Source organism: Nicrophorus vespilloides, unplaced genomic scaffold (genome assembly GCF_001412225.1).
Source record: "Nicrophorus vespilloides isolate i.1.1-1 unplaced genomic scaffold, Nicve_v1.0, whole genome shotgun sequence".
Classification (NCBI taxonomy): domain Eukaryota; kingdom Metazoa; phylum Arthropoda; class Insecta; order Coleoptera; family Silphidae; genus Nicrophorus; species Nicrophorus vespilloides.
The window spans coordinates 20,932-48,857 of record NW_017096140.1 but is presented as its reverse complement, the minus strand read 5'-3'; the positions used below and the strand labels follow the sequence as shown (position 1 = coordinate 48,857).

Sequence of the window (27,926 nt, the reverse complement as noted above, 5' to 3'; positions counted from 1 at the left end):
GTGACAATAGTGTGGTCTATCATTGATTTAATAGCCCCCAGAGCAGAGCATGCAAAGTGGCTGGTTATTTGCATAATGGATTCGCATAATTATAGAGAAATGCACGAAATTACGATAATGGAAAAGGGCAGGAAAGGAAAGAAATATGAAAAAAAAACGAAAAAAATTGATGAAAACAAAGGAGGTGCACGCAAGAATCCTTCCTTCCGCGATGGAAATACGTAATTTGTGAGATCGCTGATAATTTCCTCTATTTTGTTTACATTTTATTATTTTTTCCGCGGCGATCCGTACATTTTTTTTGTCGGTGAGGATGTATGGGGTGGGAGAAGGGTGTGCGAATTTTCGGGGTAGGTCTGCGGAGGGCATGTTTTGCCCCAATTACGAGGACAGCCGAGGGCCCGGATCGTCGTCCTGCTCATCATCATGCAGGCGTTGCGTCCTGGCGGCGAACTCTCGTACCAAAAAGGGAAAAACGCCCCTCCGGAGATGCTCCACGGCGCACAACATTCGTCAGGAATGTTCGTCGAAGACCTCCCGTGTGTTTGCCAGAGAGAAAAAAACACCGGAACACGGCGATAATACGCCAAGAAAAGAAAATAAATTTATAAAAAAAGAAACCAACAAAAAGAAAATAAATAAAATACAAACGAATAAGATAAAACAGAGTTGTGCCGAGAATGATTGTTGTGATCTAACTGTAACAGTGTATATCTTATTACTTATATTATAAAAAACCCTCGCCCACCACCCCCGAAAACCACGAGACACCGAATCCATCAAATTAATAATTTCTTTTATTTACAGCAAAATCACTCATTCATCATCATCAACATTATCAGCAAACAAAAAAAAATATATATTAGCAAAGCGAAACAAAATCATCACCTGCTGCCTAGATCGAAATTGATGCCACAAAAGACAATCGCATCACTTCGAGACTTTTTAACTCTTTATTTTCCATCTTTCTTTATTACTTGCTTTCCTTGTTTCTATTTTACTCTCATCGAAATCGCTACCACACAGAAAGCTTCTCTCATGCTTTTATTTCCTGTATTACTTATTATTTTATATAAGAAATAAAATACACCCACGAGAGTGACAGTTGTTTTATTAATCTAACTAAACACATCTTCCAGGCCTTTATTTAAAAAAAAAAACAACACCTAAAACGGACAACCTAAAACAACAACAAACAATTAAATAAACGCAACAAAATATGACAAAAAAAAAACGCCAATTAACTAAAGACTGATTTAAATAAAGTAAACAACAAAACAAACAAAAACAGAAAAGAGGAGACGCAAACAATTTGGAAACCTGCGGTTCACTTTGGATATATTACGTGATGAGAGTTTTAAATGCCAAAAAATGCACGCACGGTAAGTGAGTAGTGAAATTATTATGTGTATTTTTTTTTGTATTTTCATTTAGATTTTTTTTTAAGTGAAAATGTTGTGGAAATCGTAACGTTTCGTAAGTGGGCGTAATCTGCCACACCCGAAAATTCGTTGCCCTGTTCAGTTTTTTTTTCTTTTTCTTTTCGTTTTTAGTTATATTATTTTTGCTGCGTTTTCATTTTGCTTTGATTACATTTTTCCAACAAAAAAAAACTTTGAGCCAATAAAAGGTGATGCTTTTAATTTCAGTTAATTAAGCTTCATGTTTTGACACGCGGATTGAGCTCCAGTTTAATGAACCTCGACCGGAAGTCAAAACGCTCTTACATTCATATAAATTCATGGAAATATGAAAATTTTAATTGCTTTTTCTGTCTTGCAACGTTAATTTGATATTGGAATCAAAGAAAAAAAAAACTTTATTATATTAAGTTTACTATTATTGAAAATCTTTGTAGCAATTGTAGATAAATTTTATTGAATGAAAATGAATAGTACTAATTTTGATGATTTAATTTATTTATTATACACACTTTATTAGACTAAAAACCATAACAAATAGTAAAGTATAAAAAGATATGGACAGAATTAGGAGTATAATGCAAATATATACTAAAATTAGTTAAATTTTGTAATATTTCGTTAATAATTTATTAATTACGTGAATTAACGTTATGTTAAGATGTTAATAGTTATTCTACTAAATTATAGTTGGCAAATATTCGTTAATGCACGAATCATGTAAGCTCACATAATCGATGTCAATATATCAAATGAATATAATATTGATTATATTTAGCGAGAAACCGTCTAATTTTAAGTTCTAAGTGTTAGAACTAAACAGTATCAAACCGACAGTGCACAGAAGAGGTGTTCTTCTCGCGCTCTTAGACCCAAATAACTCTTCAATTAGTTAGTGATTTAGAAAGATTATAAAATTGAAGCAATACAAAAATTCGTATTTTGTAGGAAAAATAAGTCTTGAATACTATATTAGTATTTGCTAGAAGTATAAAGTTGATGTGAGTGTTTCGTAGCAAATTTGTTTTTCTACAGTGTAAATTTATTTGACTGAAGTTGGCTGATGTCGATCATCTATTCAATTGTTTTCATCCATGCACGTTGTTTAACTATTGTAAGTTTCAATATTGAAAACCTGTTAATTTGAAGAAATGTGTGAGTGATTTTCGTGTTGGTGTGTATATAAATAGTTGAAAAGTTTTGGTATTTTTAAATTAAAAAAAGAATATGTTATGTTTTTTTTAATTTGAATTTATGATGCGTTTTAGTGGATATAATATATTAATAGAGTATTTTATATTAGCTGTACATGCCATTTAGGCGCTTGGTTAAAAATAGTCCTCCAGCACTTCCAATCCTTTTCTCCTTCCGTCCAATTGCGTATGTCAATCGTTAACACGTTTTCCTCATCATTGCGTCCTCTATTAGTCTCATCTCTATGTATTTAACTTAATTCACTATACAGCAACACCTCGTATAGTGCGGTTTTGATCAGTACGAATTCTATATAGTGCGGTTTAAAAAAATCAGAACAAACTAAATTTTAAAGAAATAGTACACATCTCTATGTTTTAACTTAATTTACTATACAACAACACCTCATGTAGTGGGGATTCAATCAGTACTGATTCTATACAGTACGGTTTGAAAATTTAAAAACAAACTAAATTCTAAAAAATAGTACACATCTATGTATTTAACTTAATTCATTATACAACAACACCTAGTATAGTGCGGTTTCGATCAGTACGAATTCTATATAGTACGGTTTAAAAATTTCAGAACAAACTAAATTCTAAAAAAATAGTACACATCTCTATGTATTTAACTTAATTCATTATACAACAACATCTCGTATAGTGCGTTTTTGATTAGTACGGATTCTATATAGTACAGTTTAAAAATTTCAGAATAAACTAAATTCCAAAAACAATAGTACACATCTCTATGTATTTAACTTAATTTACTATACAATAACATCTCGTATAGTGCGTTTTTGATTAGTACGGATTCTGCATAGTACGATTTGAAAATTTCAAAACAAACTAAATTCTAAAAATAATTGTACACATATTTCTATACAGTCAAATAACTTTTAGTACAGTTTAAAGTCTTCGATTAGTTTGTCTTCAAGCAGTCCGGGATATTGACGCACCATGCGAGGATTTCGTTGTATTAGTAAAAATAAATGAGAATTTATAATCAGTAGATATTTTTTTCCCTCAAATTTAACAAGCGTTATTTTGAATACGTGAATGAATCACGTTTAAAGTAATTAGTTCGTCTGTCAATTGCATTCTATTCTAACATGTACTTAAAACTAATTATAACTCTGTGGACGAATTTATATATGTATTTTTCTTTTGTAGCCACAATCAGTGTCAGTTAGTTTAACTTATAAGCTCTGTTTTCTGTTAGACTAAACATAATGTCGCAACATAAATAACATGCCTCAATAATCCCCACATAAATCTCGAGGAAAGCAAAACACCCCAAATTGCATCGTTACATCCGACACATTCCGACTTCGCGTCGAACTGTAATTGTTTGTGTGCTTTATAGTATAATTGAAATTATAGTTTATCATCGAAACCTTTCAACACTAGTATTTTGTCAAATGATTAATCTTTGAATGAATTAGAAATTCTATACGTGAAACATATTGATTGATAAAGATTGATTAATTTTCATTAATATTGAAGAAAAGTTGTCAAAAAGTTATATATTTATAGCCAAATAAAAAAAAAATCAATATTTTTATAAGATGAAATATAAATAATTTTGACTAAATTTACAATTATTATGACTTGCTGCTGTATAAAATGAAATAAATGATATTCAATGTTAATAATTTATTTTATTGTAATCATTTAATTACAAATTGTTAATAAATTACGAGTTATTACAGTGTAAAAGGAGAGCGAACAATTGTAAATTTATATGCAATTTAAATATATTGTAATTTGCATAATTAACGCTGTTTTAATTGCATGTTTTAATCGTGTTTTTAATTAATTAAATAATTAATTAAATTTATATTACATTAAACACTAAAGCAAAGTTTCAACAAACAATTAATTATTGTACAATCAATATATTTTTTTTATATGTTATTTGGCGAAAGAAAAGTTTAAGAATTCAATTTGAAGAAAATATTAAATTATATTAGTTGTATTGCAAGGAAGTATTTTATTTTAATATTTACTGTATTTTCTATACACACGTGTTAAATTCACCTATAATTAAATAATTAGAAATTTTGGAAAACTTGAATGAACATCAAGAATATAAAGAACATAACTAAGATACTTAATGATAGAATTCAATTATGAGAACCACAGATATTTTACACAAAAAATAATCTATATTTTGTAGTTAATATTTTTCCGTCAATGTTAATATGTTTAAATAAAAATAAATGATGAAAAATATAAACAAAATGATCAAAAGTAACGAATTGATGGTTTCAGAAAATGTAATGTAATTATTTTGTTTTACGAAACTTTAGGAAAATATTCATTTTGATACAATTGCATATTGTACAGTGACAAAACTAAGTTAAATGAAATGAAAAATTATTATCAAAAATTAAAGTTATTATGATAACAGTTAAAGTTTTTATATTAGAAATCTGTTAATATTTTAACTAATTCATGTCAATTTTAACCAATTATGTTTGGTACATTTCTGATGTTTTTAAATCTAAAAATGCACTATTTTAATTTAATAGATTCCAATTTTAAAATGAATATAAATTATATACTAAAACTTAATGGATTTGTATGGAAAAAATAATGAATTAACTTTTTTCTAATCAAATGTTTAGTCAGTGAGTTCTTAATAAAAAAATACTATTAACTATGATACTTAAATAAAGAAATATCTAAGGAGATTGTAAAAATTAGCATACTTAAGTATTTCAAATTTTTCAAATAAAATTTTGCAATTTTTATAAATTATTTAAAGTTTAATGGATTTATATAGAAATTTTTATTAATATATTTTTCTCCAAGCAAATGTTGCGAGTTTTATTAATAACTGAGATACCTAAATGATGAAATATATAAGAAATAGTAACAAATGCCAAACTTAAAAAGAGTACGATAAAACAAATACTTAAGTATTTTAACTTTATAAATTGAAAATGTTCGTAAGCTTAATAATTAATGGAAAAGTTTACTTCATTCAACTTTTGAAAATGTAATTCTGAAAAGTTGATCATTTATAGAATAATGATGAATATAGTGAATTTGTAAATGCGTTAGATTCTTGGGTTATTAATTAGTGAATGATTTCGAGGCTGGAATACATTTATGTTAAATAAGTCGTTCATTGATGGAAGCATAATTTGTATATATATATACATATTTATTTTTTTTGATCGCGTGACATTTGGCGGTCGGTGAATACGTGAATGAAGTGATTTTTTTTTCGCATACTTCAAAGTTGCGTGGGAAGGGGTTGTGAGGAGGGTGAGGTTCGTAAAGGTGGGATGAAAGAGGGTGTGGGAGGGGTGGTCGGCCGGCGTGTTTTGAATGTTGTATATGCATGTATATGTGTGTGTAGTATTGGCAAAAGCCGGGGGGTTGCGTTGGCGGTATATTGCGAGAGGGGTGGTGTAAGGAAGGTGAGGGTTGTTGGTTGTGTGTGTGTGTGTGTGGCAGGGTTAGAGGGTGCGAGGATGGAAGGGACGATGATGAAGGAGGAGGTGGTGGAATGAAGAGGTGGAGGCATGCGCCTAGGCAGACGCCGCCGCCCCCATCCAAAAATCCAGCGCCAGCGCCGCCACAGCATCCGCCGCCTCCGCCGCCGCCACCACCAACGTCGCCGTCGCCGCCCCCTGCCGGCGAGCTTTACAACCGCAGTATGACCTGAAATATCGCGTACTCAGTTACGGTCGATTTTACCTCTATAAAACCCTTAAACTCGTTATTATGTGCTAAACTCACATTCAGTGCATATCCGTTAATTACAGTGCCAAAAAATATATATAAATAAAAATAAGTAGCAGCAGTTCTATTCGATACATCATCATCACCATCATCATCATCGTGAGGGTAGGAAACGGTACGCGACACTAGCCGAGATCCGCGAGATTCAAGTCGACGACAGAGGAGTAACAAAACATACACATACTCAAACATCATACACATATTTATATATGTGTGTGCTCATAGATTCATACATTCACAGTTAAACTTACACAGTTATATACGTACGCAGTGAGAAAGACTTGAAGATCGAGATGAAGATGATCGAAATGCATAATTAGTCGAGCACGTTTTATTTACAAATTTCGAAGCCGGTATTTTAGAGCAATTTTATCCTCCTTCTCAACCGCATCCCCATTCACAGCTCCCGTTCCCCCCTCGTTACAATAATACACCGAAGATTGATTTCCTGCAGCATCTCGTACGTTCGAGGTGGTTGGTTCCTCTTTCCCGTTCAAAATACACGAACACACAAATAAAACATGGGTGCTAAAGGGAGTGTTGAAGCAGGAAAGTTGAGTGTTCAAAATTGGAATAACATCGAGGTGAGTGATCATCAGAGTACTTTCCACACAACATAATTGTTTTACAGTGGTGACCCAAAAGTCTAAAAGCGGCGGCCGCTGCGGCAATTTATAAATACATTTTTGGAGAGAGCCGAAGAAGAGATGCTCCGAACCTCGGAGGGTTTTTCACAAGCGTGCATTTCGTTACTCTCTTTCTCGCATCTCTTCTCCATCCATTCATCCCTCGCCTTCATATTTCAAACGGAACAAAAGCGTCCCTTTCCGCGGCTTCTCATATTTTGTTGCCCTGTACATGTTATATATTTTTTTTTCTTTTCTTTTCCTCTCTTTGTTATTATTATTATTCTCCGTTGTACGTGTACGTTTGGAAATGGGGGGAACTTTTGTGCGATGTTTAGATGGTTACGTCACACTTACGCCGGGATGCACACGCGATCGATGAGAGCTGCCCCTCCCTAAACAGATCCGGAGGCTGGAGGAGATGCTGTACCCTACTCCTCCTCCTCCACCACCACCTCTTCCTCCTCTCTGGACCAAAGCTCCGCTCGTCTGGTCTTCGAGATTCGGTGGCTGAAATCGATTCGGCCCCAAAAGAAATATTTAATTAACCCGCCCCAATCTCGCCGTCGTCTCCACCTATGATGCTGCTACTGCTCAATATACACTATGGAAGTAGGCATTAATCCCATACATCCTACATACCTAGTCTACCTGGGGTGTTTTCCAACATTTTTATTACAAATATACCATGATCCATTATTTTGTATTTTCATGTTAAAAAATGGTTAGTTAAATATTAATTACTATAAAAATATATAAACTATAAATATCCATTCGCTTTTATAAACGAAATTACTTAATCAAATTTACGTTAATGAACATGATTCGTTCCAAGACGATATTCGCTACCCGAATTCTTCGATTTAACCATCGATTTAAGCAGCGGCTTAAGCTTCATATAACCACTAGCGTTATCTTCTAAAAGTAAAGCAAATCAACCGATTCGTTATCCGAATATGTTGTGTTTTCCGAATATAAAAATCTATCACTTTTGTTGTCCAAACTGTATATTAAGTATTTATTGCAGGTGCAAAATAAATCGTTTATTCGTTATATAAATTCGAGTTCTAAAAACATTCAGAAAATAAATTATATTTTACTTATTGCATCATATAAATGTTCATACTTGTGAATGATAAATGTCTTCCAAAAAGTTTACTAAGTTCATAATTTTTCGTAATTCAATATACTTATTATGTGTATAGTGATAAAGATGAAACGAAAAAAATGATTTTATTAATAATAATTATTGAAACACTTAAATTAAAAAAAAAGTTTAAACTAATTTAAAAGTATGCTCTAGAATCTAGACTACAGATTCTAAAATATAAATAAAGGAATAATGCGAAGTATCATTGTGTTGTTTCGAAAAGTCCGGATTCACTATAGTCCGGTTTGAAAATCTCAAAATAAACTACATTTCAAATGAACAAAATAAAATTTTGATTAAAAAAAAATAAGTACATAAGATTGTTTTGTTACAGATAAACTATTGTTTTTCTCTCTTTGTACAGTCAAGTATCGTATTGTGTGATATTAGTTTTCATTTTCCAATATATTAATGATATTAAAGTTATAATATTATTAGATTGTGTTGTTTACTATTCTTTAGCTCTGAGAGTTTTGTGATTGATCCCTGTCTCATCCACAGTTACGAAATTTATCAATGTTTAAACATATAAAACTTTGTTAAAAAGCAGTGATTATTTTATGTCGATTGTCGACAAATTATGACAATTCCAATATCTAATAATCTAATTTCTTTATTTTTTTCTCTCAAGAACTTTTTTAATAAGTGTATATGTTATTTACATAATATTTACGTAACATAAAATTAATCATTTCATGTAGACAAATCACAATCTCGTAAAATTATATATTTAGTAAAATTAGTATTAGTTCATTTTTGGTCTATATACAATGTAGGTATTTCTATAACAAAGTATTTGATAATTGAGAAATTCCAATTATTTTCAAAATTATTTTTTTTAATATAAAAGTAAATATTGTTTGAAATTTTGTTAGCAGTTTTTATACAGATTTATTTAAAATGGTAAACTATTTTTGTTTCTGTTTTTTTTAACAATTATTAGTCTTATTATTAATTATTATTAAATAGATAACAAAAAAACTCTTGTGTTTATGAAAATAATTATTAGAAGTCAAAGTAATTAGTTAAATTCTTAGTCTCCACTTCTTTACATTCGTTTGCGATATTACTACTTGTTTATCGTTGGGTGAACGCATTACTGTTACATGTAAGAAAATATATTTCTTCAGAAAACGCAACAATTTTATTTGATCTATAAATCATAGATAAAAAAAATGTACAAGTTTCACGTGATTTGTTACGTATTTAAACTCAGTTTATGTAATGTATTTTTTTATCATTATATCATTACTTTTATATAAACATGAAAAACTTGAACTTAAAAAGTATGATAAAAAAAGAGAGAGAGAAAGATATTTATTCGCAATAAAGATATGGAAAAAGGGCAGTGACCGAAGTCTGTTCAGACTGTTCACTTGATGGAATTTATATACCATGAATACGCAATTTTCGATGTAATTCATTATAAAATCCAGATATCTGTTTGTTATCAAATGCAGTCATGGTCTATGAGGGATGCTGCAGTTGAAAAGTATATTAAATTAACAAAATTAACATTAAACTTGGGTAAATTGAATAGGCTTTAAAACGACGTTAATCCATGAGTCTCAGTGTTAGCTGAGGGCCCCCAAACATTGTTATTCGTGGGTCCCTAAACATTGTTAGTCGTGGGTCCCTAAACAGTATTAGCCGGGTGCCCCAAACAGTGTTAGTCATGGGACCCTAACTAATACCGTTACTGTGATAATCGAGGGCCCACAAATGTTGACTGATCAAATGTTGTGAATTAACTTCTTCACGTATTTTTATGAATACATTTGTTAAATTTCTAATTAAATATAATAATAATTGATATATTTAAGAAATCTATAAAATAATATAAAAATAAATTGAAAGTAATTCATGTAAATAAAATTGAGACGAAATCAGGTTAGATGATTTGGAAAAAAATAATTGAAAAACCGTTACCATGGATATTTGTTATTTCATTTTAATTCAGTTTAATTATTTGAATGTACAGAAATGTCATTAATTTTGTGTGAGTTTATAAGAGTTACATTTTTTTTTTATCAAATAAAAATAAGTAAATAATTTAAGAAGCATGATAAAGGTTAGTGTCTTATAATTTATAAAATAAGTATATGAAAGTGAAAATCTTTTTAATAACTGAAAATTTCTATATGAAAAATATTTCTTTTTCTTTTCAATGCCCTCTTGGATCTTTTCAAATGAGAATAATTGCTTTCGGACCTCAAATTTTGTTATCATCACAAACAGAGATAGTTTTCAATAAAATTTCAATTTTTTTTTATGCGCGTATTTTGGAGGTGTTGAAACGTTTCAACTGTATTGATTGATGCATTGAAATATTGCGCAGCAATTCAGGAAATAACGATCATAACATAGGCAGAAACGATACCATCTATATTCCAAGCAGAACAATGATTGAAAGCGCACACCAATTACAACAACTGGAATTGGATTCAGTACCGTCCGACGAAGAATCCAATATTCGGTTTGAAACAGTTTGCATATATGCATGTATATATTACATACAAAAAATTATATATATATATATATGTACATACACATCGCACGTTGATGTCGATGAATTGCCGAAAGGCATTCAGTTTATTTTTTTTTTTGGTTTGGGTTGTTGGTAAATATTTCAACATCGTTGTCAAGATTCAATTTACAGATTAATTACAAAGCTTTTTTAAAAAAAATATTAATAGTTGTTGTAGTTGTATAATAAATGTTTTAATGGATTTGCGGTATTAAAATAATTAATTATTAAAAGCATCGAAATGATTGATAAATAACTTTGTTTAACACATTGTTTTTTTTATTAATTATTTATTATATTTATGCAATAGTTAGTTTACTGAAAAGGACCCTCTGTTACTGCTGTGGCATTTCGTAACAACGTTACTCGCGTGGCGTCTGAATAACTTCGTTAAATTTAACGTTAGTAATTCATTCATATAATATATAATTGATTAGATTGAGGAAAAGATAAATCATATTATAATTTTATGAATAACGTTATTTGTATAAGTAACATTAACTAGTGATCATTATGATCAATAATTACCATAATTCGAATGTCAATCATTTGGTAAAAAAATACAATATTTTTAGTATATCAAAAGGTTTATTAATTGCTTCTTTGGGAAATTTCTTCTATTGATAGAATTTTTGAAAGTTGATGTTTTACGGGATAAATTAAAAATTTTATTAATTAATGATAAACAAATATAATTAAAAGAATACAAATTATAAATGACTATAAAATGAAATAATACAAACGCGTTTTTTTTTAAATTATAAAATTAGTTACAATTAGATTCTTGACTTCAAAAATTTATCAAGTGTGATACTATTTGTTTGTTGTTTGATTAGTGAAATCGGTTTACGAACAATTCGGAATGCGAATAAATCAGATACAAACACTTTCGCGAAAGATTTTTACACATCTTCGGATAATGAACTTAACCCTTTGTGGCCCAGATTAATTTTGTCAGATCTATCGATTTTTTTGGATAAATTTGCTTAAAAATGTGTAATACTTTACAAATGAATGCATGATCAAATGTTTCTATGTTTGTTTAGTTTTTGAAAAAAAAAATGTGGTTCCTCCACTTGGAAATAATTATTCTTTATGTGATCCCATTGTGAAACCACTGACGCACAAAGAGTTAAAGTACATTTGTGGATCGATCAGTGAGACTAAATGTAGATGTAGAATAAATCGATGTTCGGTTAACGAACAATCATCTTTGATCGGATTATGTTCATAAACCGATCACAGTTTTCCAAACTGGGAGGCGCAGACTGCTCGAAGAAGAGGAGCGAATATTAGTCACAGTGAGCAATTTTCCAAATGACTGCTAAAGTTTTATCTATTTTATGAAATGTAGGGTGGCAAATGATTAAATATTTTTAAGTGAGCCGTAGTAACATCAAGTTTGGAAACCACTAGTCTATAATATCTCAATAAGAATTTAAATTTAGCGCTATTTTTACAACTAAATCTATCGTTCTTATTGGGACACCCTATATAATGAAAATATTTGAAGAATATTGAAAAGTTTATTATTAAATATGAGATTGTGATTGGTTGCAATTAAATGTGAGATTATTAGTAAAGTATTTAATCCAATAACCGTGTGTTGTGTATTATGTTAAGTCTATTAATATAATCCAAATAAATGTGAGAGCGGATTAATTATAAATAGGCGAGTTTAAGTTTGGCGCAGAGCGTTGTAAATGTTTGATGTTGGGATCGAAACGCTCGGACATGGGCATGGTGGATTAGAAGTGGATGGATGCATACGTATTATATACATACGCGCAATAGGAACACGTGAATATCAAGTGGCGTTCCCACTAATTGGGTCAAGTTAATTAAAACTTTATTAATCTACCGTCCAATATGTTTGTTTTAAAATTTCGCACCGTTTCCAGACACGGGAAGTGCGCGACCTTAATCTTATCGAAAAGCCATTTAAACTTTTCCAATCGCTTTTCCTCTCTCTCTCTCTCTCTCTCTCTCTCTCCAGGTACACACAAAAAAAAGAAACAAAATATCACCTTTGAAATGTTCAAAGCAAATTTCAATTAAATCGATTTTTGTTTGCATTTAATTAAAGTTTAACGCAATCCAAATTAGGAAATAACTATTTTATTTATGAAAAAAAGGTATCAAATTGTTTAAAGTTGGTAAACTTATTTATGTAAATACAACAATACCTCGCATAGTGCGGATTTAATCAGAATGGATTTACTTTTGAAAATTTAAAAAATATTTTTTTATACATAAATCCAAAAAGAGATTGACCAAATGATTAATGCGGTTTTAAAATCAATTATTTAATTAATTTTTAAATTAATCGATGAATGGATACGAAAATTAGGGCGTTTCGTTTCAAATCTATTGAGACGAATCCAATTTTTCTAATAGAAGTAATTTTAAAAAATTGTATTGAAATAATGTTTTCTTGTTTTTTAAATGATTAATACTATATTCAATTTAGTAATACTAACGTAACTTTAGATTATAGTTCTAATAAAATATTTGTATTATATGATTATTGAGTCATCTTTGCACTTTCAATATAAATTTTGTATAAATTCTTAATTTAACTTGTTGATTGTTTCTTACTAGTACTTTTCTTTAAATACATACGAATCTATTATATTTATCGTCAATTCCATTAAATTGGAACATGTAATCCACTTTAGTTATGGAAAACACATACATTTTTCATATTATTATTATTTTGTAAACCTTAATTACATGTGATCAAATTATTTGTAAATAACTTAAAGATAATGTTAGTTAAAAATATTTCATTTGGGAACTTTAATTGTATTAGCTGTTTATTGAAACTTATCAAAATCAAATAAAATAGTAATTTATATTATTTATTCAGTGCCGAATTTAGGATACTTGGGACCCTCACGCAAATTATATTTGGGGGCCTCCAAAAAATAATAATTTATTAAAAACACGTGCCTCATTGCCTTAATGAGTAATACTCCTGTGGTCTTATCCATTAGGCACTTTAGACGTAGCGCTTAGGGGCTACACGAAGTGTTGGGGCCCACAAAAAAAAAAAAAGATTCAATAGAATATTCAATAGAAAAGATGTCGACTGGGTAGGAAATTTAGTACTTAGAACCAAAAACAATCTTAATGCGGTCCTGATGTTATATATAATTATTGTTAAATATATATGAAAAATGTTATGTAAAAATTTCATTGAAACATAACGTAAATATTATTAAGAATTTATAAAAAAAAAAAGGAAAACTTATAAGAAATGGTGTAAATTTTATGGCCATAAAAAACTATTATAAATGACTTATTTCATATTTTATAGGGCTTATTCATGCAACATAATACAGTATTCAATTTCGTGCACACCTTAACTATGTTAATTTATGTAGTGCATGAAATAAAAAATTTAGTGGATGACGCTTATATTACGCTTTAAGACGTATTTACTAAAAAGGGAAAATATAATTTGAAAATATTTTTTATATAAAACAATTTTAGCATAAGCGCACTTTAATTATGTACATTAATTTTGTGATTGAAATGTTAAGGTTTATTGTTATTAATTATTATTTTTTGTTTGTTTTTGTTTCAGCACAAACAGAAGGGTCTGCATCAGAGATCTCAGTCCTTGAACAGGGGCGCCCGTGGGCAATGGGGTACTAGGGGTGCAGAAGGTGGTGACATGTGGTGACAAAGGGGGCAGTGCCAGTGCCCTGCAGGAATGGGTAACAAACTAGCTTGCTCCTGCACTCCGCTCATCAGAAAAGCGTATCGGTATGAGGATTCTCCGTGGCAAACATCCAGACGAAGGGACGGACACCTCTTACGGTACGTACACTACCACTCTATGCAGCAAAAGAGCAATTACGTAAAGTGCACCGCGCACTTACAGCCATCGTAAACTAGACGCCCTTAAAGAGAAATGCTAACGCCGATTCATAACCTTCCTCCCTTTTACAATTCCCGATTCTTACACAGAAAACCCTATATAAAATATTGAAAGGAATGAAGGAAATGCATATTGTATTACTTATTAATATATAATAAAGTTAACTAAAATTTATAGTATCATAAAAAATATATATACAAAATGAAATTCACAGCAGAATTCTAATAGATTTATTGATAATAAATTCATAATTTTGAAATGAACTTGAAATTATTTTTTTATGTATTTTATAATTAAATTTAATTAATTTGTAATTCAGATAATAGGAAAGTTTAAGTACAATGACGATGATTTATATTTATTCTTTGCAGAATATCTCGCATGAAATATAAAATCAATAAAGGCACAACTTTGCAAAGGCGTTCACTGCGTTCATTGTGTCTCGTGCGTCGCTTTTCTTTCATATATAATTGTGTATACTACTATAGAGTATACATATACGTATTAATTGATTAATTAACTTTAATGACCAACAATTATTGGTTTAAATTAATTAAGTGGTTTAGTTTATTTAAAAATTTATATAATTTACTTTATTCTGTTTTGTATCAAGAGTATACGACGGATTTAGTCTAGTACGGGTTGAAAATTTGAAAACAAGCAAAATATAAATTAATACATAAACTTATTTTTCAGTTAAGTTTTATTAAAGTTCTTGATTAGTCCGGTTTCAAACAGGCAGAGCCGATTATTCGCACTATACGAGGTATTGCTGTACTATATTTTTCCGAATTGAGTATTCAAGATAATGTTACTTGTTACTCTATATATTAAACATATAGTATAGTTGATTCACATTGTAAAAGAAGTATAGGAGTTATAGATAATTTAATGACAGTTTATGTGAATCAGAGAATATGGTTGAAAGTAAGTAAGAATTGTGAGTTTACTATTTGAAGTATATGTACTAAAAAATGGGATTGTACAGAAATGTTATAGATAATTTCAAAAAAAGTCAACTGATACAAAGGGTTATTGATCATAGGTTTTTCTGCCTTGTTATAGGTATTATACACATATTAAGTAGACTCGTTTCTTCTTGAATTTCTTATTCAATATATAATTATTCTTCATTTTGTATAAATAAAATTATAATTTGCTTATCTAATATTGTATATAAAATTATCTCAAAGTAATATGAGTAAAACAAAAAGGTATAAATATAATTGTCATAAAGAGCAGTTGAAATTAATTTGAAAGAATACAGATCAGTTTTTTTTTTGTCAATAAATTGGATTAAAGTGAATTTAAATAAAGAAACCTTAATGTCTAATTGTTTCGTATTAGGTAGAAAGAATCAATACAGTGTGCGTATTACAATGGAAATAATCCCATTATATAGCAAAAAAAGCAAAGGATCAAGTGATTAAAAATAAACTGCTTGATGGGGTTTGATGAATAAAATTGGTTTCTGGTTTCTTTGCAGATTATGGGCGGAGGTATTCCACGTATCGGCAAGTGGAGCGGGCACAGTTAAATGGCAACAAGTCAGCGAAGATCTTGTCCCAGTCAACATCACCTGTATCCAGGACTCACCCGAATGCGTATTCCACATAACAGCATACAACTCTCAAGTGGATAAAATTCTGGACGTGAGACTGGTGCAGCCCGGTAAAACAAATACGACTTATGATTGAGTGATGGGATAAATGTTGATGTTGTTGATGATTGTAGGTACTCGGATCGGACAGGCCTCGGAATGCTTCGTGTACTGGAAAGATCCAATGACCAACGACACTTGGGGTCTGAACTTTACGTCGCCGATAGACGCAAAGCAGTTCCGGGAGTGCTGTGTAAGTAATTCTTAAAAGTGTCTTTATTTCTCTATTTATCTATATCTTGGTATAATGCTTTCTACTGTCTTTCTTCCACTTCTTTCTTTTATACTTTTGACCACTGTTTTCAAGAATGCCGCTGCACTTTCAACACGCACACATTTTTTGCATTGGTATGGCTGGTAATGAACGCTTTCCAGATCTCTCTTCACCTTCTTTCGAAACAAACATCTTAATGTTTTAATTATCCGAAGAGCCATAAGGTTGCTGATTAATAGTAGTGTGATATGTTGCAGTCGCCATCCTTCAAGTTTTCGAGGAAAGCGTCCTCTTCGTATTCGCTGAAGCTCGAACCTCCCAACAAGCAGAAGCTGAAGACGAAGAGGAAACCTCTAAGCACCCCGGCCTCTCCCAACAGAGCCAGAGAGCCCCAGTGCACCTGCATGAGTGCAGAACAATATAACAGGCTGAGGACACAAGATCCTAGACACAGAGGTAGTAGATCATCAATCCACCATAAATATTAATGATGAAGATATCATGTGCAGATCATTTTCAATTATTACTGGTGTTGCTTTTGTAGGTTCTTCCACATTACCTCGAGCTCAAACTAGATCCACGGATACCGAATGCCGTACCGATAAAGTAACCGCCGCCACCTCATCAACTAGCCTTTACGATAATGTAAGCGCTACACAACCCGGATCAGCTCAAGGTAAACCTCATAACTATTAAATATTTGAAGAGTTACTAATATCAATGAAACTAATATTGTATATTTGTTAGTGGTGAATCAGTCTGTAATTGCATTGTCAAGAATAGACTAAGAGTTCTTGGTCTTGGATATTATTGATTTTAAAGTATTTTGTGCATGTTTCAGATTTCTGTAGTTTGTGATATATGTATTTATTGTTTTTAGGAACTTTGCAATTAAATAGACAAACTAGAGACAGAGGTACTCAACAACAGACTCAAGAAACTATGACCTCAACAACCCCGACAGGACCAAAAACTGGCACGACTTCGGTTGGAACACAAAACACAGCAACTTCCGAGGTAAATTACTCATTTATTGTGGTTTTAAATGGATTTTGATTTGTTTTTTTTTTTGTAGACGAACCAAACTGAAACTCAATCTCAAACGCAATCGACTGAATCTTCAAAATCCGAAGGCACTCAGGCCGGAGGAACTCTACAAAAGGATACCAAATCTTCGTCGACCTCAACCCGCCAACCATTGAGGGATACACATCACGTTCTTACCAACACCAAATCCGTCGATTATTCCGAGATTGACATGGTTCGCGACGCAGAGCTACGTGCTGCTCACCATCATAACATACTGAACAACAACATCAGCAAGAGGAATAAATCGAAGAGCACCGAGGATATGAATCGCGAGAACGGTATGAGTCTGGATAGTAACACTCTGAAGAGGATGCTGAAGCCGATGCCTAGCGTTGAGAGTCCGGTGACCTCCCCAGAAATGGGCAGGAGGCGATACAACTACTATAATAACCATCATAATCGTTACAACGGCCGACACTCCGAGTCCGAATCGGGTCATCCGCATCCGAGGTCCGCAATGGCTCATAATTCCAGATTCTCCGGATCAAGGCAACCACTAAATACGGGAGACCGGACGAGCGTTATAATTAATTGCCAATGATTTGCAGGTCGTCCCATGAAATCGGTCGAGGATATCCTGGCCGGGGTCTCTATTTGGAATTGGAGCGGGGATCGTGCGGCGACCTCTCGCCACCCTCCGACAACGTGCTCTTTGATAACCAATGTTATGCAACTACGCCCAGTTCGAGCAACGGTAACTCTGATCCAGAGTCTTCTCATCACTACGGTAGACATAGACACATGCATCCTCCGGTAATTACAAACTCAGCACATCAATCGAAATCACAACATGTATTTTTATTATCACTCTTCTGCACTATCAGAATCCCAATCCAACGCCAACCCCCGGATCACCGACGAGCCGTTTACTATTAGAATATGAAATGCACCTAAGGAATACGCTTGCCAAAGGAATGGATGCCGAGAGCTACAGTCTTCACACTTTCGAGGCTTTGCTCACTCAGAGCATGGAGAATCTTGGTAAATTGCCAATGATTAGATGGGGAACGCTCAGGCAATAATTTATGTTATGTTCTTTTTTTTTTTATAGAATTCGCCGAGAGTTTGCCCGGATCCAATCAACGCAGCCCGTACCCATCGAGAAAAAGTAATTCACGAAGTAAATACCCCTGTTACTATTCTCATCCAATTACTCTACTATACTTCTTCTTTCTATTCCTCGTATTTCTTCGATACTTAATGCTGCTCGGTTTCGTTTCAGGACCTGCTTCAAGTGCTTCCATGAACAAGTCCTCCACATTACCTCACAGACTGAATCAAAGTAGAGACAGCAGAGACAGAGACGGGTACTATAGTGATAGGAATGAGCTCATTAGAGAAAGAGAGAAGGAAAGGGAACGCGAACGTGGTTACCTTAGTGACCATAACTCGAGGTAACTAATAGCTATTATCAAGTATCAATGTTTGTACAATTAATCGGCTTCAAACAATATTCCTGATTTGATTTGAAATGTCAATGTTGATATTCATTTAGAAAAGTTATAAAGTATATTTAATCACACTGACAAGTACCGTTTGGTAGCAGAATGTGGGCTATTAATACTAGTATTTATATAATATCAAGGAATTATCTTTAATATTTGATTGTCTTACCTCGTGCAAGTATTAACAAATGAAATAAAAGTCTCTTTTATCGTTTTAAAAAATAATGTTTATAAGAATTTACAACAAGCCTTATTTTCTTGAAATTTATAAATGAGTATGCATTTTGAAAGTAAATAATAGTAATATTTCAATAATATCTTAAATTTAATTTATAAAATAAAAATATCACTAATAATATGTAAAAGCAAGTTTGTCTATCTTTGATCTTTCAAAATATAAATGGAAAGGTTTATTCAGAGATGAGTGCCAATATTAATTAGAACATACTTGTCTGTCCTTGTTCTTACAATATGCTAAATATAAGTTAAACGTTTATAATATTATCCAACATAAAAAGCTAATGCTTAAAAAGTAATGTTAATGGAAAGGTTTCTCGTTTGATCTTCAAAATTAAATTATAAAAGTAGATTTACCTTAAATTGATTTTACATCATAACGTTGATAAAGTGAGAATACTTTTAGTAATCAGCATTAAGCAAATACCAAAATGATACAAGCGGAAACTGTAAATATTTATATACGATCATATTTGCTTTTCATTTGATCTTCTTAATAGAAATTCAAAAATAAATTTGTATGATTTAGAAAATCTGTCCAACATCCAGTAACCATATTTTTCCGCTGTAACAATATTTTTTTTTACAACGTACTCAGTAAGTACAATTAGTAAATTATGACTTTTACAGAGAATGTTTATGAAAATTTCCTAAAAGTTAATTTTCAACTTTTATTAACATGAAATTTCATAATTTATTTACTATATGATGTCAATCAATTGAAGATCTTAATGAATTACTTGATTACAAAAACAAGGCTTAATAATTCTACTATAACAATATAAAATTGATAATTAACTTATGAAGTATCGTATAAAGTTGGTACACTTTATCAAGTAAATGTTATTTTAAACTTAATTATTATATTTAGGGCAGAAAGACTTTGTTAGCCCAATTAGTAAATAATAATTAATTAAATTTTCTTTATTTACAAATTTATTAGTCTTTTGTTCCATCAAAGAGATATCGATCAATTAATTTCTAATTTATTTATTAAAATATTATGATTTTTCTAAAAAGGGTTTGTCATGATCATGATATGGAAGTAAGAACATCCAACAAGAAAATACTTATGTATAATATTAGTTAAACAATCAAGGGTATTTGATATAACAACACAAGAGTTAATTAGCATGATATGCAACAGCGTGTCTGGTAGCTAGTTGCTAGGTTGTGCAGCGCATATAGCGGGGAGTCTCATTGTGTTGAGTAATTGTATATTAGTTTCAGCTCGAGGTGCGCTTCGTGCATTGGGGAGTCTAGCAGAGAGCAATGGTTCCGGCATTCGGACGGCTGGAGATCCGGAAGTTCAACGTTCAGTTCCGCACAGGGGGGAGCTCCACCAGGACACAAAAGGTCCCCATGGGATTCGCTGCCATCCCTCAGGCAAGACAGCAGCCTCAACGATAGCGGATACAAGAGCAACCGTGCCGACTCCTTTGAGCAAAGGTAAACACCGTATCAAATTACAGACAGTAAAATCTTGATTCTTCACACAACTTCTCGCTCTCTTTCTCTATCATCTATACTTTATTTTTAGGGGCATGTTTGATAGGCAGGACAGCCTGAGATCCGATTACATGAGCGATCGCGAATCCAATCGTTACGGCATCGTCCAGCAGGCTTCCATCGAAAGCGCCGACTCCAGGTTATGCTACCTGACTTCCTCCGAGGTAAGTCTACAACCAAATCTATATACCGCACACAATAATTCTACTACTGAACCAAAAAAAAAGAACTAACAAACTCAGTACGAATACATTGGAAATTTAAAAAAAGACCAAACAAAATTACTGGTTATTGATAATAGAAGACGTCTGGTGTTTAAAGTCATGGATGTATTCGTTTTAGGCTAAATTTCGGAAATGTAGGCGCTTGGCAACGGTAAGAGACATACGAAATTCGAAAGAAATAAAAAGAGATATGCGTTTAACCGATACCTAAGTTTTCGCAAACATTTTCTTCCGCTTGTATTCTATTGTGTCTCTCTCTCTATATTTCTATGTATCTATCTGTCTACTTGAAATACTTCCATTCTTCATTTAGTGAAGAACGCTTTTCCGTTTTGTTTTCGTTCCATTTCCTTTTGGTAACCGTTTTTTGAATTGACCGTAGTTACCATTATACGATGTAGATGTCGTACTGTTGCCATCACCCGAAATTTACAACTAACAAGAAAATTGAAAAACGTAAATTTAAAACAACAATTGAATAATACAATACAAATTAAAAAAGAACGCATTAGAGCTTAATTCATACATTAATGATCCTCCCCCCAGTTGGTCTTTAGATGGTTCAGAATCGCTTTTGTTGAAAACTTTCATAATAACCTTTATTGTTAATGGAAATGGTAGATGTTAAGTAATCTCTTGTTCTTGAAATTGTTTTATTTATTTTTAGTAGATTGAGGGTAGATTAAGTAGAAAAAAAACTTCGATTCGATCCACGGAAAATTTATACCGAAACCCATAAATACGTAAGCCGAAAATAAGAGTGGAGATATTTCAGCGGGTTAAATAATGAAAAATGCGTTTCAAATCATCGTACATCTTAAGTTTATGTCTTTTCTCGTTGCGGCTTTTTACAGTATAAAGGAACGAACCTATTCGGTATTTGCATGGGAATCTCTATCCATCATTTTTCTGCATTTTTCGCTAGGCGGACGACCATTCTTATTTATTGTCGATTCCTTGCGAGCGTTTCGGAATTTATGTTCCTTCGACGACGGGGATAAATACATACATTACGTACGCGTCCTGGAAATAATATTTGCCTTCACTTTGGGAAATTGATCCGGAGGCTCCTCCAGAAACCGGAATTACTACAACTAATGCAAAAGATAAATATAGCTTCGGATATAGATATATTTTTGTTTACCGTAAGGAAACGTTATTTTCAGGAATTCTGCAAAGAATACATATTTCAAGTGTTTTACGTGAAACTGGGTCACGCGACACGTTTTTTGCTTTTGGTAATCACACCCTGTTTTCATATAGATCTACTTATTAAAGTGAAATTACCAGACGACGGGAATTATTAAGTAATTTACGTTGATGGTTTTTTTAAAATGTATTTATTAAAGAGAACATTTACAAATTTCAAGCAAAATATATAAATCTCAATTAATGGATTATTAACCTTCCACTTTACATTTACTCTTGCTGAAATTTTATTGCGTAATTAGCTTTCAAAGGAATTACTTTACTTTGTTTTACGCTATTTTATGGAGTATAAAAAATACAATTTTTTAAATTTACCTTCGACACTGATGCACTTTTGTAGTGACATAAAAATGGTCGAGATGAATGGAATTTGGGAGGGAGAAAGTCGTAAAAGAAATGTTAACTACGCCAATATAAATCGCATAAAACGCGACTATCCCAATGATAATAAAAAAACGGGATGGACCATTAATCGCGGATACGAATATTCTAAACTAACTTACCTTTATGAGGCTTTGTAGACACGGTTACTCTATAAAAGATAATTTAAAACAATTACGAAAATGTAATACATTTAGTTTTTAAATGTAAGAAATTTGTGGATAATTTTTAATTTAAGACTTTCTTTTTTAAGTTATAAAACTTTGATTTATACATTTTCATATGAAATATTTAGTTTTTCGTGTATACAAAATTGAATTCTATTGTCATTTTTTTTGGTTTAGAGACCATTAGCATGTAGCAATTTGGTGGAAAGCTTGCGCTAGTTGTGGTTATATCGAGTGACGGAATATCACTGCTGGTACCAATTATATAACATAACTCGGTATAATAGTGGTGCGGTCGAGGATCGACGTGACACTTCGTGTTGCTATCACTATTGTTATTATTATTATTATCATCATCATCGTCGTCCTATTCGGTATAGAGGACTATTCACAAACTAGACAATATAATAAAGGAAGAAGCGTTGCTTTGAAGGATATTCATGATAATGGACAAAATTAATTGAGTAAATCAATATCATGTTATATTGAGATATTGCCAATAGATTTTTTTTTGGTGTGTAAATGTAGTTGTATCATTTAGATCAATATGATTGTTATATTTGCAAAAGGTGGTGGAAAGTAGTTTGTTGAAAATTTGATACAACAAATTGTGTGGAAAACAAGATAAATAAACTAAAAATGGTGTTTTTCTGTGGAAAAAGATAAGAAAACTTAAGTTTCTTTTTTGTTTATGAAAACTAATGGAAAGGAAGGAAGTTTTTTTTACCATGAAAAATAAATGCGGTTTCATATTAGTCTATTTCTATAAAAAGAAGAGATTCGCCATGAAAAATAAATGCTCGAACAGAAGTTTGACGATAAGGGAATTAAAGTTCAAGAAGAGACAAGCGTGAAGGAGAAAGTTTTTCCACCCTAAAACCATAATGTTACTAGTAAAAAGCTCAGACCTATAAAAAAAGTGTATAAAACGTTTATTATTATTTTCTTGAAATTTAGTTTTATAGTAATTGATAAATCAAATTTCTAATCAAGTAAAATTTGATAATGTTTCTGTATATACAGTAAACAAATGTACGTTTTGTGAATAATGAGGGTTGATTGGGTTGCGTTGTTGTTTTGCTGTGCTTGTCTGTAAATTAGATTTGTGTATAATATTTTGGAATAGAATCGAACGTTCGTTGCATATTTTATGAATGCAATCTACATTAAAATGTGGTTTTCATTCATTTTATATATTGGCAGCAGGAGGAAAATTCAAAAATAAATAGAACGCGGAGGCGAAGTGCGGTGGTTCAGGGTTTTAGTTGTGTGATGTTGGGAATGCAAATTACGATCGTAATGTAATTTCGTAATTTCTTGTTAAAACGCAAACACTCAATATGCATTCCAATCACCACCCCGGATCGCCTCCACATTTTGCAAGGGGTGAAAATTCCAATTTTAGATTACCTATTTGCAATGTAATAGAACGCCCGTCACTATATTATGAATGTATTATGACGTAACTCAATGCAATTCAATGTTATGTATTTATTAAAATTGTAATTTACATGTTGGCTATACTGGTTTATTTATTAGAACTAAATATACGGAATTAAATATTTTCTTCAAACATGAATAAATCTACACTTAAAGGTGATTTTTAACAAACAAAAACTTAAGTATTAATTCATTATTAAGTGAGATAATATTTTCTAGTGTATTTTTCTATACAATCGTTGATTTGTTTATTTTTTCGTGGAATTTATTGTGTGGAAGCGCCGGGTTATCGAAATATATTTGATTTTATAACCAATTATATTTTTTCTAAATAATTATAATTATTTGCAGTTGAAATAAAAAAATAATACATTACGTAATAAAATTATGAAAATCTTGAAAATATCACATATCTTGTTACATATATCGACTACGTGAATGAAATAATGTGATTATTGAAAATGGGTTGGATTATTGATTATATGCCCGGGGTTTTTCTTCTTTAATTAATTGTACGTTGAAAAGTTTAGCGTCGGCTTTGGATAATCCTAATTATAGCCGCTTCTAATTGGGTTTAGGCCGCGCAGAAGATAATCCCGGTCGTGTCGGATCAAAGATGAACTAATGAGAGGCGATTTGAGAGTCGATGAAAAAGAAACAAGAAACAATCTTGATTTCAATGTATACTCATTTCTAAATTTAGATTTTAAATACAGTTAATATGACAGTTATCAAAATAACCAAAATACGAACGAACTTATGTAACAACTAAATAATTAAGTTTATTTAAAATTTTAATAAAATTACAACAACTATTTATATGATATTGTTACATGTATTCAGTATATCTAATTAGATTTGAGAAATAAAATTGATTAAATTTGGTTGAAATTGCAATATTTCATTGAAAATTATTTCTACTTTCTAGAATAATTCATGAATTTGAAATACACATTCTTCAGTAAATTAATAATATATTTAAAAAGAATAAATGATAATCATGATCATCAAAAGAATGATGATATTATGTAATTATTTAAAGGTATCTATGAGATAATTTAATATTGAACATTGTAAAAGGAAGTTATGAGCTTCATCTGTTTGAATGAACTGCGAATATGAAAAGTTATAATTAGGTTGCATAACAAAAAGGTAACTAAAACGGTATTTTTTTTTTAATTTAACTCAATTTTGTATGAAACTAATTACAGTTACAAATGATTGTTATAAAATCGTTTGTATTTAAAAATATTTCAATTCTACCTTAAGTTACAATTTCTTTAAAACGAACATTGTATATATTATAATATTATTAACAATTTTTTTTATTCTATCTTTCAATAAGTTTGGTATTAAAGTTTTTCGTTGTTTAAATATTTCGTATTGTTACTCGTTATTTGACAAGTGACTTGCCAAGTACATTTATTTGATAATATTCTGTATAAATTGACTTTGATTACGTATATGATGTCTATATTAGATGCTTGGTTATATAATTGAGTGGTGTGTGGCCGACTTTATAAAAAGTTGATGTTGAAATAACCAACGAATGTTTGAAGTGTATGGGAAGTTGCTCTACGTAAACTGCATATTTATCGATCGCGAAAATATTTATAGAAAGCGCTCGACCCCGAACGGAATCCGGGAGGAGGGTGAAAGTTCGCGAACCCAGGTTAGGTTGTTATGCAAGAGGGCTTAAACTCGATTAAGTAAAACAGCGCCTCAAGATCCGAGGTTGTTCTCTCCTCTCTTCATTTTCACCTTCTCCGCGCCGCAGTTTTCACCTCCGCCACCCCTCAAGTTTCTTGCGTTTTTTCCCCATCCACCGCGACTACACAGACCTGTGCATTCTCGGGCTAGGGCTCGGAAAAGGCGAAAAGGCAGAATTGATTCGAAACGTGCTCGGCGGCGGTGGCGGGGGGATCGAAGAAAGACCGGGCCTGGCCTTGCCCCGTTTCCGGGTCGTGGCGAGGGGTGGCGTGCGGGGGTGTTGTTGAGTCCGGACGGTGGTGAGCGCACGCGCCTCACCGCCCCCGGAATGTCATCTTGCAGTGCGCGATCGGACCTTTGTGGAAATATGTGTGCAGCCCCGATTATTAAAAACCCGCTCGGATATCGCAACATGCAGTACAACTAAAACGAGGCAACAAAAATCACGAGTAGTATGCGAAAGGGAAGATGCATAAGCAACTAGTACACAATGGTAGAGAGGAGGAAGAGCGGAGCATTGCGTAATCAAGAACGTGGCTGCATAAACGACCGGAAGAACGGACGAACGAACCTAAAGGAGTCTAGCAAACGCCGTGAGCGACGCAACGAAAAAACCCCGTATACAAAAGAATAACAAAAAAAAACATACAAATAACAATAATATATAGAACTCACAGTACAAAGATAAAAGCAACAATCAGGGAAGCACAATTAGAAAAGCTACATATACCAAATCAGAAACGTTATATAAATATATACACATAGATAGATATTATATATATATATTCGAAAGAAATATAAACACAATTTTTCGTTGGCAACTTGTTGACTCGTCTATACCTGTTCACTTGATTACCGCATTTCTCTTCTTTCTCTCTCTCTCTTTCTCCTCAATCGAAATCTTTTGTTTCTCGTCAACCAATCGTGTACCTGGTGATTGCCTGCATGTTGTCCCCGACGTAATCGAGATCCATGACGCGACGCGCAAGCGTACACGCAGTGTTATTATGCATTTGGTATGTAAACAAAGCAACAAGAAACAATTCATAAGACTCTACATACTTTTGTATTTACAGCTTTAACAACTCATTAGTTTTTTTATTCAGAACAATGAAATGTAACTATTTGTTTGTTAGTAATCACAAAAAAATAAGTACATACTTAAAGTTATATTTTATAGTTGCAATTTTTGAATATTCGTAATCATTAAATATTTAAATATACTAATAAATTAGCATAAATAATTTTATTTCCATATGCAAAGTTAAGGTCACGAAATAAATATATTATCATAAATGTTTTATATACAATATTACATTGGTTTGAAGTTTTAATAAAGATTTCTAATAGTAAATAAAGCATTAAAAAATGTAAATAAAATTCGTCTATAATTCCTTCAGAATTCGTAGAGAAGCTGCCTTAGAGAGAAAAAAATATTTTGCTGCTGTTTGAAAGAATTCTTCAATGTCAAACATTCACCGATCCGGAAAGACCTAAAACTGGTACAATTCAATCTTCTCAAAAAATATATAATAAGTTCGTTTAAATTTAATTAAAATATAATAAGTTTCTATTAATTATTTATATGTAAGACTATAAAGTTTATAAAATGTTTTTGAATTAATTTAGATAATACAAATTATAATAATTTATAAATAATTGTAAACATAAAAATACATTTAAAAATCATCAATTTGGAAGAATATTCTAATTGTAAGAAGTAAGTAATTTACTTAACACTTGTGAGTTTTTCAAATTTATTTATTGGAACAATCAAATGAAGGGAGCGATATTTATTTTAATTTTATAATAGTATATAAAATAGTATTGATTTTCAGTGAGAGTTAAATTTTGTAAACTGTAACAACGGCGATTCTTTTTGCAAATTATTTTGAAAAGTGTCGGTGCGTGAGCGAAAAATAAAGACTTTGACAAGACAATTTCAGTAAACAAAGTGATTTTGGTCCATTTATATACGTAATCTGATGTCTCCTAGTCAAAAACCAGAGGTGAGCTATTTTTATTTCTTCATTCGTTCTTAAATCAATTATTTATTTATATAAAAAAAATATGAAATTT

At 31.5% G+C, this 27,926-nt stretch overlaps 1 protein-coding gene across 1 annotated transcript in view; it reads left to right on the top strand.

Annotated features, from left to right (window-relative positions):
• Positions 1-5,801: 5,801 nt before the first annotated feature.
• LOC108569766 overlaps positions 5,802-27,926 on the top strand; it is a gene marked incomplete at its 3' end in the record, with an annotated part of 42,427 nt that continues 20,302 nt past the window's right edge. Inside the window, exons 1-14 of the mRNA XM_017931445.1 lie at positions 5,802-6,957; positions 14,266-14,501; positions 16,049-16,233; positions 16,297-16,415; positions 16,694-16,892; positions 16,981-17,112; positions 17,317-17,453; positions 17,512-18,014; positions 18,074-18,278; positions 18,350-18,506; positions 18,577-18,633; positions 18,748-18,919; positions 20,432-20,656; positions 20,748-20,880. Coding sequence (XP_017786934.1) covers positions 14,395-14,501; positions 16,049-16,233; positions 16,297-16,415; positions 16,694-16,892; positions 16,981-17,112; positions 17,317-17,453; positions 17,512-18,014; positions 18,074-18,278; positions 18,350-18,506; positions 18,577-18,633; positions 18,748-18,919; positions 20,432-20,656; positions 20,748-20,880 — 2,331 coding nt within the window. The remainder of the gene's footprint in view (positions 6,958-14,265; positions 14,502-16,048; positions 16,234-16,296; positions 16,416-16,693; positions 16,893-16,980; positions 17,113-17,316; positions 17,454-17,511; positions 18,015-18,073; positions 18,279-18,349; positions 18,507-18,576; positions 18,634-18,747; positions 18,920-20,431; positions 20,657-20,747; positions 20,881-27,926) is intronic.